This window comes from Oncorhynchus mykiss, chromosome 8, assembly GCF_057628025.1.
Source record: "Oncorhynchus mykiss isolate SJ-2025 chromosome 8, ASM5762802v1, whole genome shotgun sequence".
Lineage (NCBI taxonomy): Eukaryota > Metazoa > Chordata > Actinopteri > Salmoniformes > Salmonidae > Oncorhynchus > Oncorhynchus mykiss.
Window position 1 is genome coordinate 76,133,763 of NC_143029.1, and position 15,311 is coordinate 76,149,073.

Genomic DNA, 15,311 nt, shown 5'->3' on the forward strand with positions numbered 1-15,311 from the left:
ACCCACCACTGCGACTTGTATGCTCTAGTCGGCTGGCCCTCGCTACATATTCGTCGCCAGACCCACTGGCTCCAGGTCATCCATGCTAGGTAAAGCTCCGCCTTATCTCAGCTCACTGGTCACGATGGCAACACCCATCCGTAGCACGCGCTCCAGCAGGTGTATCTCACTGATCATCCCTAAAGCCAACACCTCATTTGGCCGCCTTTCGTTCCAGTACTCTGCTGCCTGTGACTGGAACGAATTGCAAAAATCGCTGAAGTTGGAGACTTTTATCTCCCTCACCAACTTCAAACATCAGCTATCTGAGCAGCTAACCGATCGCTGCAGCTGTACGTAGTCTATTGGTAAATAGCCCACCCATTTTCACCTACCTCATCCCCATACTGTTTTTATTTATTTACTTTTATGCTCTTTTGCACACCAATATCTCTACCTGTACATGACCATCTGATCATTTATCACTCCAGTGTTAATCTGCAAAATTGTAATTATTCGCCTACCTCCTCATGCCTTTTGCACACATTGTATATAGACTCCCCCTTTGTTTTTCTACTGTGTTATTGACTTGTTAATTGTTTACTCCATGTGTAACTCTGTGTTGTCTGCTCACACTGCTATGCTTTATCTTGGCCAGGTCGCAGTTGCAAATGAGAACTTGTTCTCAACTAGCCTACCTGGTTAAATAAAGGTGAAATAAAAAAAATAAATAAAATCTATCAAGAATGATGTTGCTTGCGGTGACTAAAGATTATCAGAGGGATTTTCAGGCTGAACTGATGGGGAATCCATTTCGACGACAGCTGAGAAGCTCTCCCTTGCTCTCCATTTGGTAAATCCAACCACAACTCTATCCTCCTGATTCCTGCTTAAAATAAAATATTTAAGCAGGAAGCACCAGTGACTCGGTCATAAAAAAAATGGTCAGATGAAGCAGATGCTAAACTAGTCTGTGTTTTTCTATCACAGACTGGAACATGTTCCGGGATTCTTCCGATGACATTGAGGAATACACCACATCAGTCACTGGCTTTATCAATAAGTGCATTGAGGACGTCCCCACAGTACATACCCCAACCAGAAGCTATGGATTACAGGCAACATTCGCACTGAGCTAAAGGGTAGAGCTGCCGCTTTCAAGGTGTGGGACTCTAACCCGGAAGCTTACAAGAAATCCCGCTAAGCCCTGCAACGAACCATCAAACAGGCAAAGGGTCAATACAGGTCTAAGATTGAATCATACTACACCGGCTCCGACGCTCGTCGGATGTGGCAGGGCTTGCAAACTATTACAGACTACAAAGGGAAGCACAGCCACTAGCTGCCCAGTGACACGAGCCAACCAAACAAGCTAAATCACTTCTACGCTCGCTTCGATGCAAGCAACACTGAGGCATGCATGAGAGCTTCAGCAGTTCCGGACGACTGTGTGATCATGCTCTCCGTAGCCGACGTGAGTAAGACCTTTAAACAGGTCAACATTCACAAGGCTGCGGGGCCAGATGGATTACCAGGACGTGTGCTCTGGGCATGTGCTGACCAACTGGCAGGTGTCTTCACTGACATTTTCAACATGTCGCTGATTGAGTCTGTAATACCAACATGCTTCAAGCAGAACACCATAATCCCTGTGCTCGAGAACACAAAGGCAACCTGCCTAAATGACTACAGACCCGTGGCACTCACGTCCGTAGCCATGAAGTGCTTTGAAAGGTTGGTAATGGCTCACATCAACACTATTATCCCAGAAACCCTAGACCTACTCCAATTTGCATACCGCCCAAACAGATCCACTGATGATGCAATCTCTATTGCACTCCACACTGCCCTTTCCCACCTGGACAAAAGGAACACCTATGTGAGAATGCTATTCATTGACTACAGCTCAGCGTTCAACACCATAGTACCCTCAAAGGTCATCACTAAGCTAAGGAACCTGGAACTAAACACCTCCCTCTGCAACTGGATCCTGGACTACCTGACGGGCTGCCCCAGGTGGTGAGGGTAGGTAGCAACACATCTGCCACGCTGGTCCTCAACACTGGAGCTCCCCAGGGGTGCGTGCCCAGTCCCCTCCTGTACTCCCTGTTCACCCACGACTGCATGGCCAGGCACGACTCCAACACCATCATTAAGTTTGCTGACGACACAACAGTGGTAGGCCTGATCACTGACAACGACGAGACAGCCTATAGGGAGGAGGTCAGAGACCTGGCCGGGTGGTGCCAGAATAGCAACCTATCCCTCAACGTAACCAAGACTAAGGAGATGATTGTGGACTACAATAAGGTGCGGACACTGGCTCATTCCATCCACTGAATGCTGCCACTGTATGGAAGGTGAGGGCGTACTCCGCAGCGGTCTGGTCCACTGTTGGAGTAGGCGCTCACACCCCTCTCTGCCCTCCAGTGGATGATCGAGGACTCCTCTGAACAGTGCCATAAACCTTCAATAGGAACCCAGCTCCTCCTCTCCTCACTCCCAGGCAGCCGTAGCCCATGCACCCCAACTTTGGACATCTCGGTGGTGGGGGCTCTTTTTTGATGAGAAAAATCGAGGGAGCACTGGAAGAAGAAGACACAGCATTTGGATGGAGTCCCATCATATTTGTCTGGAAGAGACAAAAGGGCATCGCTGACAAGGGCTGACTGCTGAATGGACTGGGGCACTGGATCGCTGGGTCGACTCATTGTAGAAGATCCTCCGCTCGTTCGGGGTGACGTCCTTTGAGGAATATCTAGACATAGAAGAACGCAGAGGACCTCAACTCTAGTCATGTGCTAATGTTTGCTGGTAAACCTAGCTTTAGTTGGCTGGTTGTAATGTTGTAGCTTGCTGTTTAGTAGCTATATCTACAACTAAAAAGAGAAGAGGTTTTACAATCGAGATACAAACGATCTTCTATTGTAAAACCTCTTCTATTTTTGCGTATAGATATGACTACCGGTAGAAGTTTTGCTACCTTAGCTACCTAGATAGTTATCTAGACTGTTAAACAGCCACCACTAACATTGAGTGGCTGCTGCCTACACACTGACTCAACTCCAGCCACTTTAATAATGGGAATTGATGGGAAATGATGTACAATATATCACCTAATCACCTATCACCTAATATAATGTTTACATACCCTACATTATTCATCTCATATATATACGTATATACTGTACTCTATATCATCTACTGCATCTTTATGTAATACATGTATCACTAGCCACTTTAACTATGCCACTTTGTTTACATACTCATCTCATATGTATATACTGCACTCAATACCATCTACTGTATCTTGCCTATGCCGCTCTGTACCATCACTCATTCATATATCTTTATGTACATATTCTTTATCCCCTTACACTTGTGTCTATAAGGTAGTAGTTTTGGAATTGTTAGCTAGATTACTTGTTGGTTATTACTGCATTGTCGGAACTAGAAGCACAAGCATTTCGCTACACTCGCATTAACATCTGCTAACCATGTGTATGTGACAAATTAAATTTGATTTGAGATATTACAGAACAATTATTAGATTTCCCCCCACTGTAACAAAATAGTATGTTAGCCAGCAATACACAATTTGGGTTTCAGTAGATAAACTGAAATTAGCTAGCTAGGTGGCTTGCAGGAAAAATAACTTACTTAGTTAATGGCTTGTAAGTAAGCATTTCACTGTAAGGTCTACCTGTTGTATTTGGCGCATGAGACAAATAAAATTTGATTTGATTAATTGCTAAATATACAAGCAGATATATTTTCTCCAGTTTCTGGAAGACTACAACTTGTGTTGGGCAGTGCTTCGTGCTCTGGCAACCGTCCCTCCCCCAAGGCAGACTTTTTTTAAAGGAGGCAGACACTCCTTTTCAAACACAATCCTTTGGGCAAAACTGAAAGAACTGACCAGTGATTCCTCTCATCAACATGAACTCAACAATTTTTTATGTTCTATTAGCAATATGGTGACATTCAACCATATATATTTCCACCGGAATATAGTGAAGAGGATTCGAAACAAAGAGTTGGATTTAGCTAACTAATGACATTAGAAGTGGCAGGTAGCCTAGAGGTTAGAGCATTGGGCCAGTAACCAGAAGGTTGCTAGATTGAATCCCTGAGCTGATAAGGTACAAATATGTCGTTCTGAACAAGGCAGTTAATCCACTGTTCCTAGGCTGTCATTGTAAATAAAAATGTGTTCTTAACTGACTTGCCTAGTTAAATAAAGGTACAATTTTAAAAAAGCTCAGCTACAGCTGATGCCAGCCCCAAGAAGGCAGATGCCAAATATGGTGCCTAGCCTCTGAAGGATCAGACTGTTTTTGGTTTTTTTTCACAGAAAATTACATCTAACTGAAGTCTAACTGCCTGTAGCTCAAGCATTGAAGCAAGGATATGCATATTCTTGATACCATTTGAAAGGAAACACTTTTAAGTTTGTGGAAATGTGAAATGAATGTGGGAGAATGTAACACATTAGATCTGGTAAAAGAAAATACAAAGAAAAAAACCAACATTTTTTTGTATTTTTTTTGTACCATCATCTTTGAAATGCAAGAGAAAGGCCATAATGCATTATTCCAGCCCAGGCGCAATTTAGATTTTGGGAACTAGATGGCAGCAGTGTATGTGCATAGTGTTAAACTGATCCAATGAACCATTGCATTTCTGTTGAAAATGTTGTATCAAGACTGCCCAAATGTGCCTAATTGGTTTATTAATAACTTTTCAAGTTCATACCTGTGCACTCTCCTCAAATAATAGCATCACTCTAATAGCTACTGTAAATTTGACAGTGCAGTTAGACAGTGCAGTTAACAAGAATTTAAGCTTTCTGCCCATATCAGATATGTCTGTGTCCTGGGAAATTGTCTTGTTACTTACAACCTCGTGCTAATCGCATTAGCCTACGTTAGCTCAACCGTCCCATGGGGGACCCACCAATCCTGAAGAAGTTCCAACAATTCCGGTTTACGAAAAATAAGTGTTAAGAAAAAATTTATAAGTCAGGTACTCTGGTTTCACTATTATTAAAACAAGACCCAGATGGAAATATAAAGATCCAGTCTATCTTAAAAACTGGAGGCCTCTTACACTTCAATGTTGTGATGCAAAAATACTAGAGAAATGCATAGCACGCTGAATTAAAACGTTTTACTCGGTTTTGTTCATCCTGATCAGACAGGTCTTTTACATGGACGATACATTGGAGATAATATACGACAACTACTAGAAATAATAGAACATAATGAAACATCTAAGAAGCCAGGCCTGGTATTTATAGAGGATTTTGAAAAGGCCTTTGATAAAGACTGGATTTTATTTATAATTTATATATTTATATATTATATATATTTTATATTTATATATTTACAATTTTGGTGATTCTCTTATAAAAATGGGTGAAAGCAGTGTAAAGCCAGCATTCAAAAGTGACCAAAACATCAGCCAGGAAGCATAGGAACTAAGAAGTGGTCTGTGGTCACCACCTGCAGAACCACTCCTTAATTGGGGGTGTCTTGCTAATCGCCTATAATTTCCACCTGTTGTCTATTCCATTTGCACAACAGCACGTGAAATTTATTGTCAATCAGTGTTGCTTCCTAAGTGGACAGTTTGATTTCACAGAAGTGTGATTGACTTGGAGTTACGTCGTGTTGTTTAAGTGTTCCCTTAATTTTTTTGAGCAGTGTAAATAAAATGGGTAAAAATAATGTATAGCAACCCCAGGTGTAAAATAGTAAATAGCAGCTATTTCTCAGAGAGTTTTGAATTGTCAAGAGGAGTTAAACAAGGGTGTCCGCTGTCACCGTATCTATTCGTTATGGCCATCGAAATGCTAGCGATTAAAATCAGATCAAATAACAACATTAGATGATTAGAAATCCAAGGCTTAAAAACGAAGGTGTCCATGTATGCCAATGACTCAAGTTGTATTTTTAAGTCCGCAAGCTAGATCCCTGCAATGTCTCATTGAAGATCTAGATAACTTTTCTGGACTAAAACCTAATTTTGATAAGTGTACAATATTACGCATTGTATCTTTAAAACTTTTACATTACTCTGCAGTTTACCTATGAAATGGGCTGACGGTGAAGTGGACATGCTTGGTATTCATATCGCAAAAGATATGAGCTCTCCACAAGGAATTTCAATAGAAAACTTGTAAAAATAGACAATATCCTGCAACCATGGAGAGTTAAATACCTGTCTATTTATGGAAAAATTGCCTTGATTAACTCCTTAGTCATATCTCAGTTTACTCACTTATGACGCTGCCTACTATACATTTTTCAAATCATATGGGCAAAAAATATTTCACTTTATCTAGGATGCTAAACCAGACAAGATAAAGCGTGCCTATCAATATAATGAATTGGGTGGGTTGAGATTATTCAATATAAAAGCACTAAACCTCTCTCTAAAAGCTTCACTTAAGTTTTACTTGAACCCTAAAAGGTTCAAGTAAGTAGATTATTAAGAAAAGCTCCTCCATTGTTTAAAAATTGCCTTTTTGCAGATTGCCATGTCTCATTTTCAATTAAATGAGATGATACTTTTTCAAAGTGTCTCTTTCAAACAAGCATTGCAGAGATGGCTATAATTTCAATTTCATCCCCCTGAAAAGAAATAACATATATCATGGCTGAATTCAAATGTGCTGGTTGATAAAATACCTGCATTTATGGGAAAGATGTTTGAAAATGGTATTTTGGTCTTAAATTATATTGTAAATTGTAATGGTAGAGTTATGTCCTTCATGGAGTTATCAGAATTGTACATGAAGGTCAGCTCAATCCAAGAGTACAACCAATTGATTACAGCATTGGAGGAGGAGGAGGCGGGTGGCAGCGGGAGGAGGTAGTGAACTGGTCTGTCTGCCTAATATAAAGGATCAAAACTAGCGGAGGAATAAAAAAGCATAAATAGGAAAGTATACCAGTTTCTTTTGAGGACCAGGATGTTGACAACTGTGCCATACAGATTGCAAAATAGTTGGGAAGATATTTTTGATGTACCGATTCCATGGTACAGGGTGTATGAGTTGATATATAAAACAATGCAAGATTCAGGACTTTCTGCTTTTCAGCTAAAATTATATAGAATTTTTGCCACCAACAAAATGTTGTAAATTTGGGGCATAAAATCATCGAAGCTCTGCACATTTTGTTGTGGGGATACAGAATCAATAGACTCTTATTTTGGTATTGCCCTCAGGTAGCCTGTTTCTGGTCTCAGGTTCAGTAATTGCTGAAAATGCAGAACATTGATCTAAAATTGACCCTAGAAATAGTGCTGTTGGGAGATCTAGAGAGACCGGGTCAGTCAATTAATAATATACTAATACTCTTAGTAAAAGTATTTATCTTCAACTCACAATCTGTGGATTCTATTCGATTAGATAGATTGAAATTATATGTTAAACATCACAGTATGGTGCGTAGAAATCCAAAGAGGGTGGTCAGCAGAGATAGGTGGGAGGGGCTGAGGGAAGCTACGGGTTGGGATGGGGAATTGGAGACAAGTGGGAGTGGAGTTGCTGGGCGGGGGATGATGGTCAAAGATTAAAGTATAATAAAATAAAGTCAATATAAACCATAACAAAAAGTATGTTTGAATGACACTGAAGGGCAGTGTTTTTACAGCTAATGCCAGTTTGCCTGAGGCTGATGCAGTGCAGGTGTTTGACACATGCATATACACAACACTCTCATTCAAATGCACACATGTGCATATACACAGATACACACACAGGTAAATAGTGCCATACATGCACTCAAACATATTCAGTTGGCCTTGCTGTTATGATTTTTGTTGTCCTTGATGTCTGTTGTTTTTTGCATTGTTGTTTTCTGTTTTCCTTTGTCTCTCTTTTTCCTCTTTTGTTCATTTTGTTGGTTGTTGGTGCATGGGGGGGAGTCCTTGGGGGTGGGTAATGGAATTATCTTTTTAAATTATTATTATTTTTAACAATTCTCGGTGGGGATGTGGGGGGTGTCTCGGATGGTTGAGGGGCAGCTCTTAGGGATCTGTGGGGGGGATCTTGGAGTGCTGGCAGTTGGGAGCTTGGGCCAGTGGCTGATGGATCGCTGGTTTGGGTCCCTGTTTTTTGACCTTGTGGAAGATCTGTAGACGTGCCCTTGAGCAGGGCATTGAGCCTGGTTGCTTCTGTATGTCGCTCTGGATGGGAGTCTGTTAGATGACTAATGTGATGTAGTTGTTGAGCTTCACTTTAAGTACTGTATATTGTATGTTTTAGTCAATTACTGCATTACTGTTTTTAACAAAACAAAAAAATAGATAAGTCAAAAATTAAATTAAAATAACAAATACTTAATTAGCAGCAGTAAAATAACAGTAGCAAGGCTATATACAGGTGTTACCGGTACAGAGTCAATGTGCGGGGGCACAGGTTAGTTGAGGTAATTGAGGTAATATGTACATGTAGTTAGAGTTAAAGTAATTATGCAGAGATAATAAAGAGAGAGTAGCAGCAGCGTAAAAGGGGCGGTGGAATGCAAATAGTCAGGGTAGCCATTTGAGTAGCTGTTCAGGAGTCTTATGGCTTGGGGGTAGAATCTGTTAAGAAGCCTTTCCGTGCTGTAGCAGAGAGAACAGTCTATGACTGGGGTGGCTGGAGTCTTTGACAATTTTTATTGCCTTCTTCTGACACCGCCTGGTATAGAGGTCCCTGATGGCAGGAAGCTTGGCCCCAGTGATGTACTGGGCCGTACACACTACCCTCTGTAGTGGCTTGCGGTCAGAGGCCGAGCAGTTGCCATACCAGGCAGTGATTCAACCCGTCAGGATGCTCTCGATGGTGCAGCTATAGAACTTTTTGAGGATCTGAGGACCCATGCCAAATCTTTTCAGTCTCTTGAGGGGGAATCGGCTTTGTCGTGCCCTCTTCACGACTGTCTTGGTGTGTTTGGACCATGATAGTTTGTTGGACATGTGGACACAAAGGAACTTGTAGCTCTCAACCTGCTCCACTACAGCCCCATCGATGAGAATGGGGGCCTGCTCGGTGCTCCTTTTCCTGTAGTCCACAATCATCTCCTTTGTCTTGATCACATTGAGGAATAGTTTGTTATCCTGCCACCACACGGCCAGGTCTCTGACCTCCTGCCTAAAGGCTCTCATCGTTGTCAGTGATCAGTTCTACCACTGTTGTGTCGTTGGCAAACTTAATGATTGTGTTGGAGTCATAACTGGCCATGCAGTCATGGGTGAACAGGGAGTACAGAAAGGGACTGAGCACGCACCCCTGAGGGGCCCCCGTGTTGAGGATCAGCGTGGCAGATGTGTTGTTACCTACCCTCACCACCTGGGGTCAGCCCGTCAGGAAGTCCAGGATCCAGTTGCAGAGTGAGGTGTTTAGTCCCAGGGTCCTTAGCTTAGTGATGAGCTTTGAGGGCACTATGGTGTTGAACGCTGAGCTGTAGTCAATGAATAGCATTCTCACGTAGGTGTTCCTTTTGTCCAGGTGGGAAAGGGTAGTGTGGAGTGCAATAGAAATTGCATCATCTGTGGATCTGTTGGCTCGGGATGCAAATTGGAGTGGGTCTAGGGTTTCTGGGATAATGGTGTTGATGTGAGCCATGACCAGCCTTTCACAGCACTTCACGGCTACAGTCGTGAATGCTACAGGTCGTAGTCATTTAGGCAGGTTACCGTAGTGTTCTTGGGCACAGGGACTATGGTGGTCTGCTTGAAACATGTTGGTATTACAGACTCAGTCCGGGAGAGGTTGAAAATGTCAGTGAAGACACTTGCCAGTTGGTCAGCACATGCTCGGAGTACACGTCCTGGTAATCCATTTGGCCCTGCAGCCTTGTGAATGTTGACCTGTTTAACGGTCTTTAACGGCGTGATCACACAGTCGTCCGGAACAGCTGAAGATATCATGCATGCTTCAGTGTTGCTTCCCTCGAAGTGAGCGTAGAAGTGATTTAGCTTGTCTGGTAGGCTTGTGTCACTGAGCAGCTCACTACTGTGCTTCCCTTTGTAGTCTGTAATAGTTTTCAAGCCCTGCAACATCCGATGATCATCGGACCTGATGTAGTACGATTCAATTATAGTCCTGTATTGACCCTTTGCCTGTTTGATGGTTCGTCAGAGGACAAAGCGGGATTTCTTGTAAGCGTCTGGGTTAGAGTCCCTCTCCTTGAAAGCGGCAGCTCTACCTTTTAGCTCAGTGCGGATGTTGCCTGTAATCCATGGCTTCTGGTTGGGGTATGTACGTACGGTCACTGTGGGGATGACGTCATCGACGCACTTATTGATGAATCCAGTGACTGATATGGTGTACTCCTCAATGCCATCGGAAGAATCCCAGAACATGTTCCTGTCTGTGCTAGCAAAACAGTCCTGTAGCTTAGCATCTGCATCATCTGACCACATCTTTATTGACCGAGTCACTAGTGCTTCCTGCTTTAGTTTTTGCTTGTAAGCGTGAATCAGGAGGATAGAATTATGGTCAGATTAGCAAAATGGAGGGCGAGGGAGAGCTTTATACTCGTCTTTGTGTGTGGAATAAAGGTGGTCTAGAGTTTTTTTTTCACTCTGGTTGCACATTTAACGTGCTGATAGAAATCAGGTAAAACAGATTTAAGTTTCCCTGCATTAAAGTCCCCAGCCACTAGGAGCCCCACCTGTGGATGAGCGTTTTTCTGTTTGCTTATGGCCTTATACAGCTCATTGAGTGTGGTCTTAGTGCCAGCATCGGTTTGTGGTGGTAAGTAGACAGCTCCGAAAAATATAGTTGAAAACTCTCTTGGTAAATAGTGTGGTCTACAGCTTATCATGAGATACTCTACCTCAGGCGAGCAAAACCTCAAGACTTCCTTAATATTAGATTTCGTGCACCAGTTGTTATTTACAAATAGACACAGACCGCCCCCCCTTGTCTTACCAGAGCCAGCTGTTCTATCATGCTAATGCAGCGTAAACCCCACCAGCTGTATGTTATCCGTGTCTTCGCTCAGGCACGACTTGGTGAAACATAAAATATTCCAGTTTTTAATGTCCCGTTGGTAGAATATTCATGATCTAGCTTGTTTATTTTGTTATCCAATGATTGTACGTTGGCTAATAGGACTGATGGCAGATTACCCACTGGCCGTCGGATCCTTACAAGGCACCCTTACCCCTGACCTACACCCCTCTGTCTCTTTCTCATGTGAATGACAGGGATTTGGGCCTTGTCGGGTGTCTGAAGTAAATCCTTCAGGTCCGACTCGTTAAATAAAAAAATCTTTGTCCAGTACGAGGTGAGTAATCACTATCCTGATATCCAGAAGCTATTTTTGGCCATAAGAGACAGTATCTGAAACATTATGTACAAAATAAGTTTCAAATAACGCGAAAAAACACACACAATTGGTTAGGAGTCCGTAAAACGGCAGCCATTTCCCACGGCTCCATTCTTTGGTGTAGATAGGAACATTGCTGAAAGACATCCAATGGCTCTATCAAACAAGAACAACCATATCTACACGCACAAAAACAAATAGTGTGATCAGTATAACATAAAGCCTTCGAGAAATGCCCCCATCAATACACCGGAAGCAGTCATAGGGTGTATCATTCAGGACGCAAAGCCCAGACCTGCCATCCTCCTGGGTAATTATGTGTGAAACACATCTCACTGTCTTAGAAATGCCTCGAACATGATGAAAACAAGCCCTCAGGGTGAAAATCTCCTTTAACATAAAACACTGACATCTCACTGGTGTGGGGGTAAGTCTCAATGTAAAGGCACCAATAATTTGGAACTATGGATCTGCGAATGCCATCTAGTGGTCTTTCTTGATCTCAAGCAAGGATACCTGGCTTTGACAGATAAAATAATCTCACATGCAGTCAGTCAGTCGGTCAGTCAGTCGGACTCTGTGCAGTCAGTTGTTGAGCCTTTCTTTGGTTCTTCCCACGGTGACACAGTAGTATGTAATAGTAACACTCATGTGTAACACAGTAGTAACACATATGGTTTTGCAATATCATTTTAAACATGGACAGAATACATTCATGTCAATGAAGCCGTAATCAAAAAAGAAAACGGACCCTGATTTAAGGTAGTTTCTGAATCATTTAATCTTTAAATGACAAGTTAATTGATAGTCAATTATAGAAAGTGAAAGGGCTGCTTTACAGAATAACCCAAATGCATCTTAAACACTGCCCATCTCGGGCCCCCAGTCAACAGCCACCAACACTACTGGCCCAACCTAACCTAAGGAAAGGAAAGCAAGCAGTCATATAGAACTAAACTCATTTAAATGCCATGTAAGACAGGGTTGTGGTTTGTTGTTTACCACCACTCACACTACTGTCTTCTTCCTCTATCACACCAGCATCGCTTTCTTCTGCACCTTGATGGTCTCATAGGTGTCCTGACCTTTATGGGTCAAACCCTGTGAGAGAAAGAACAATGAGGGACTTGAAAACAACTTGAAATCCTTAAAACTGCAATACTCTTTATCATTTATGATATACTGTAAGTCATAATAAGAATAAGAAAAATGATCTTACTGCGTAAAGTCCCTCTCCTTTCTGTAAAATGGAAATTACGAGAGCTGTTATCTGCGTTGTTATCTGCAGAAGGCACACATGCACATGCACACACACACACACACAATTTATTTTATCAGAAGAACATTTAACAGAAGAACATCATTCCTCATTTCTCCTTCCGTCTTTCTCATGTTCTCCTTCTCTACTTCTTTTTATCGGCAAAGACAGGAATTGGTGTAAAAGACTAGACACAGAGGGTGATGATGCGACCGTTTAAAGCTTTCACTACTCTTAGCTTCCACTGTAATTTGATTTTCTTTCTACGCATCTACCGGGTATTTCTGTATAACAGGATATAGTGTTGCATTTTAGTCTGACTGTAATGGAAACTGTGTTTATAAGTGGCAGGGTTGGTGGTCAGTTCTTGTTAACAGGAAATTATCACAGTTGCTGAAGGAGGGGGACGAAAAGCAGAACTGTGGACTTCGAGGTGACATGGTAAGACGGCATATGACTTAACATATTCCTCTTGCATAGTAATTTATTGAACAACCAGGATGAAACATTTCGCCAGCTGAATTTGATCAACATTCAGATGTATACATATATTTTTTGGTTTGTAAAGAAAGCTAGTTGAATATTGGTTATTGAGAATATTGTGTAAATTATACATGCCCAATACACATTCACTTTCTCTCTCGCTCTTTCTTTCTCTCCATCTTACACACACATTTTTATTGTACCTGTGGATACCCGCCAGTGACCTGTGGAGGTCCGCCATTGTTTATGTAGATGGGATGCATCTGAGGAACATGATAAATATCATTTTAATTAAACAGCTGTGTGAATGTGAAACATATTCTATTTATGTGGGAGCTGGTCTTTAATTGGTGTGGCATTTATATTCTTATTGATGTTTTGAATGTGCTATTATTATTGAAATATAAATAGAATTTTACAGTATGAATATTGTTAATATGTCATGGAGATATGTGTGCACTGCATACCCTGATGTATCATGTGTTTTGTGGATGGTGGGATGATTTATAATGTGTTATAGAGCGTTTATAATTCCTTACCCTCAGTCTGCAGTACAAGATGGTGAGAAGGACGCCGTAGATCACGAGAATCCCATCCAGGATATAACACAGTTTCCCGTCTGGCACTTGGGCCTCTGCACACATTATGGGATCACATTGCATCATCATCATCATCACTATCCCATCATCAGGTAAAAAAAATGTTTTATCTTCCATAAGTCTACTATTTGTATCTGTTCATGTTGTAATACTGCAAATAATGAATTATACATGTAATACACATTAGTGTTTAGAACATTGTAGTTAAATATAAAGATAAATCATCTATTGCATAGAGTACTGTATTACTAGGCCATTAAGTTGAGGATCAGGAGTAATTATCACAGTACACTGAGTATACATGCCCCTCTATGTGTGTGTGTGTGTATATATATATATATATATATATATATATATATATATATATATATATCCCTGTCCATGATGGAATAAAAAAGTGCTGAACATCATAATGTAAAATAAAACAGGATTCTCACCTGCCATGCTGAAGTTCAAGAGTAGAGCGACCAAGATCAGAGATCCCCGAAACATCTTTGTAGCAGGCACAAAATGAAAGACACGGTTAAAGAGAGTAGATGGAGAGTTGGAGTACTTGGTGTTATTTCAATGGCTGACTGTGGGTTTCTGACACCTCTGAACAGAAAGTGCAGAGAGCTCTAGCAGGAAGTTATGGGCTCATACTGGTGTCCGTTTTTATATGCTAAAACCACATGCTTGTCCCCTTCCCACCCACAGATATACAGTACTTGTTAACTTCAGTGAGATGAGAAGATGGAAACACAAACATGTACACATTTATGATGCATACATTATTACACTGTGCCTGGATACCTCATTATGTACCATACTGTAATTCAAAAGAATGGATACTGTGTAAGGCTACTTGTTAGTGTGATTAACTTTCTTTAAAGTTCTGATGTAAATATAAAATAATATGGTGGTCTGAAACATAAACTTCAACACAGTATGATATACGTACATACACATTGCTAAATAAGAAATTACTTTTCAGGGTGTTGACATGGTGTTGCATGTTGTCACTAAAGCATTGTTCACACTTCAGGCCTTAATGCTCAAATCAGTTTTGTTTTTCAAATTTGTTTAGGAATATTGACTGTCCAAACAGCAAGTTACAAGTAACCAAATCGGATTTGTGCATGTTCAGACAGCAGTCATTCGCTGACATGGCTACACTATTTGTCGTAGTAGTGACAGACATGTGCACAGTGGTTTAGGCTGATAGGTGGTGGTGCTCCTGCTTCCTATCACACATAAGTTATGTAGCAAGCTAAGGTGACAACAATGCCTGCCTTGGACGTTTCCCAGTTGATTTGAATGTTCAAAATCATAGTGTAAGAACCTTTTAAAAGCCTCAAATGATATGATCCAACTTTCTAAATGAGTTTCCCTAGCCACAGCAGTCAACTAGCTAGGTAGCTTTTTTGCTTTCTAGCACATTCACTACTTTGTAAACAATTATCTAGTTACCTACCACATGTTCTTGTCAACAAAGTAGCTAGCAAGCAACAAGATATGCCAAATAACATTCTAAAAATCACTTGAGGGCAAATAAATCAGATTTGACCGTTCAGACACAAGTCGCATGGCCAGGTATCAATCAAATTTATTTATAAACCCTCAGCTGATGTCACAAAGTGCTGTACAGAAACCCTGTCTAAAACCCTAAACAGCAGGCAATGC

The 15,311-nt window shown here is 41.3% G+C and overlaps 1 protein-coding gene and 1 long non-coding RNA gene across 5 annotated transcripts in view; one reads left to right on the forward strand and one right to left on the reverse strand.

Annotated features, from left to right (window-relative positions):
• Positions 1-543: 543 nt before the first annotated feature.
• Positions 544-14,295, reverse strand: LOC110530565 (high affinity immunoglobulin epsilon receptor subunit gamma). Of its 4 annotated transcripts, none has more exons than XM_090182619.1 (6): positions 14,087-14,282; positions 13,590-13,684; positions 13,254-13,313; positions 12,529-12,591; positions 12,322-12,410; positions 544-2,737 (listed from the first exon to the last, which is right to left on the reverse strand). In XM_090182619.1, the coding sequence occupies exons 1-5, from the start codon at positions 14,139-14,141 to the stop codon at positions 12,342-12,344; spliced, it is 342 nt and encodes a 113-aa protein (XP_090038745.1). In that variant the 5' UTR covers positions 14,142-14,282; the 3' UTR covers positions 544-2,737; positions 12,322-12,341. The 4 variants fall into 4 exon arrangements, with proteins under 4 accessions (XP_090038745.1, XP_090038746.1, XP_021469428.2 ...); XM_090182620.1 differs by having other exon boundaries at positions 12,529-12,549; positions 14,087-14,239; XM_021613753.3 differs by lacking the exon at positions 544-2,737 and having other exon boundaries at positions 12,066-12,410; positions 14,087-14,295.
• Positions 12,672-15,311, forward strand: part of LOC118965552 (uncharacterized) — a 31,344-nt gene continuing 28,704 nt past the window's right edge. Inside the window, exons 1-2 of the long non-coding RNA XR_016482619.1 lie at positions 12,672-13,008; positions 13,596-13,741. This is a non-coding gene — a long non-coding RNA (uncharacterized LOC118965552). The remainder of the gene's footprint in view (positions 13,009-13,595; positions 13,742-15,311) is intronic.

Coding starts and splice junctions, on each gene's coding strand:
- LOC110530565 (XM_090182619.1), bottom strand. CDS start 14,141: ATGTTTCGGGGATCTCTGATCTTGGTCGCTCTACTCTTGAACTTCAGC. Junction 13,685..14,086: donor CTTGAACTTCAGCATGGCAG/GTGAGAATCCTG, acceptor TAATGTGTGCAG/AGGCCCAAGTGCCAGACGGG. Junction 13,314..13,589: donor TCTTGTACTGCAGACTGAGG/GTAAGGAATTAT, acceptor CATGTTCCTCAG/ATGCATCCCATCTACATAAA.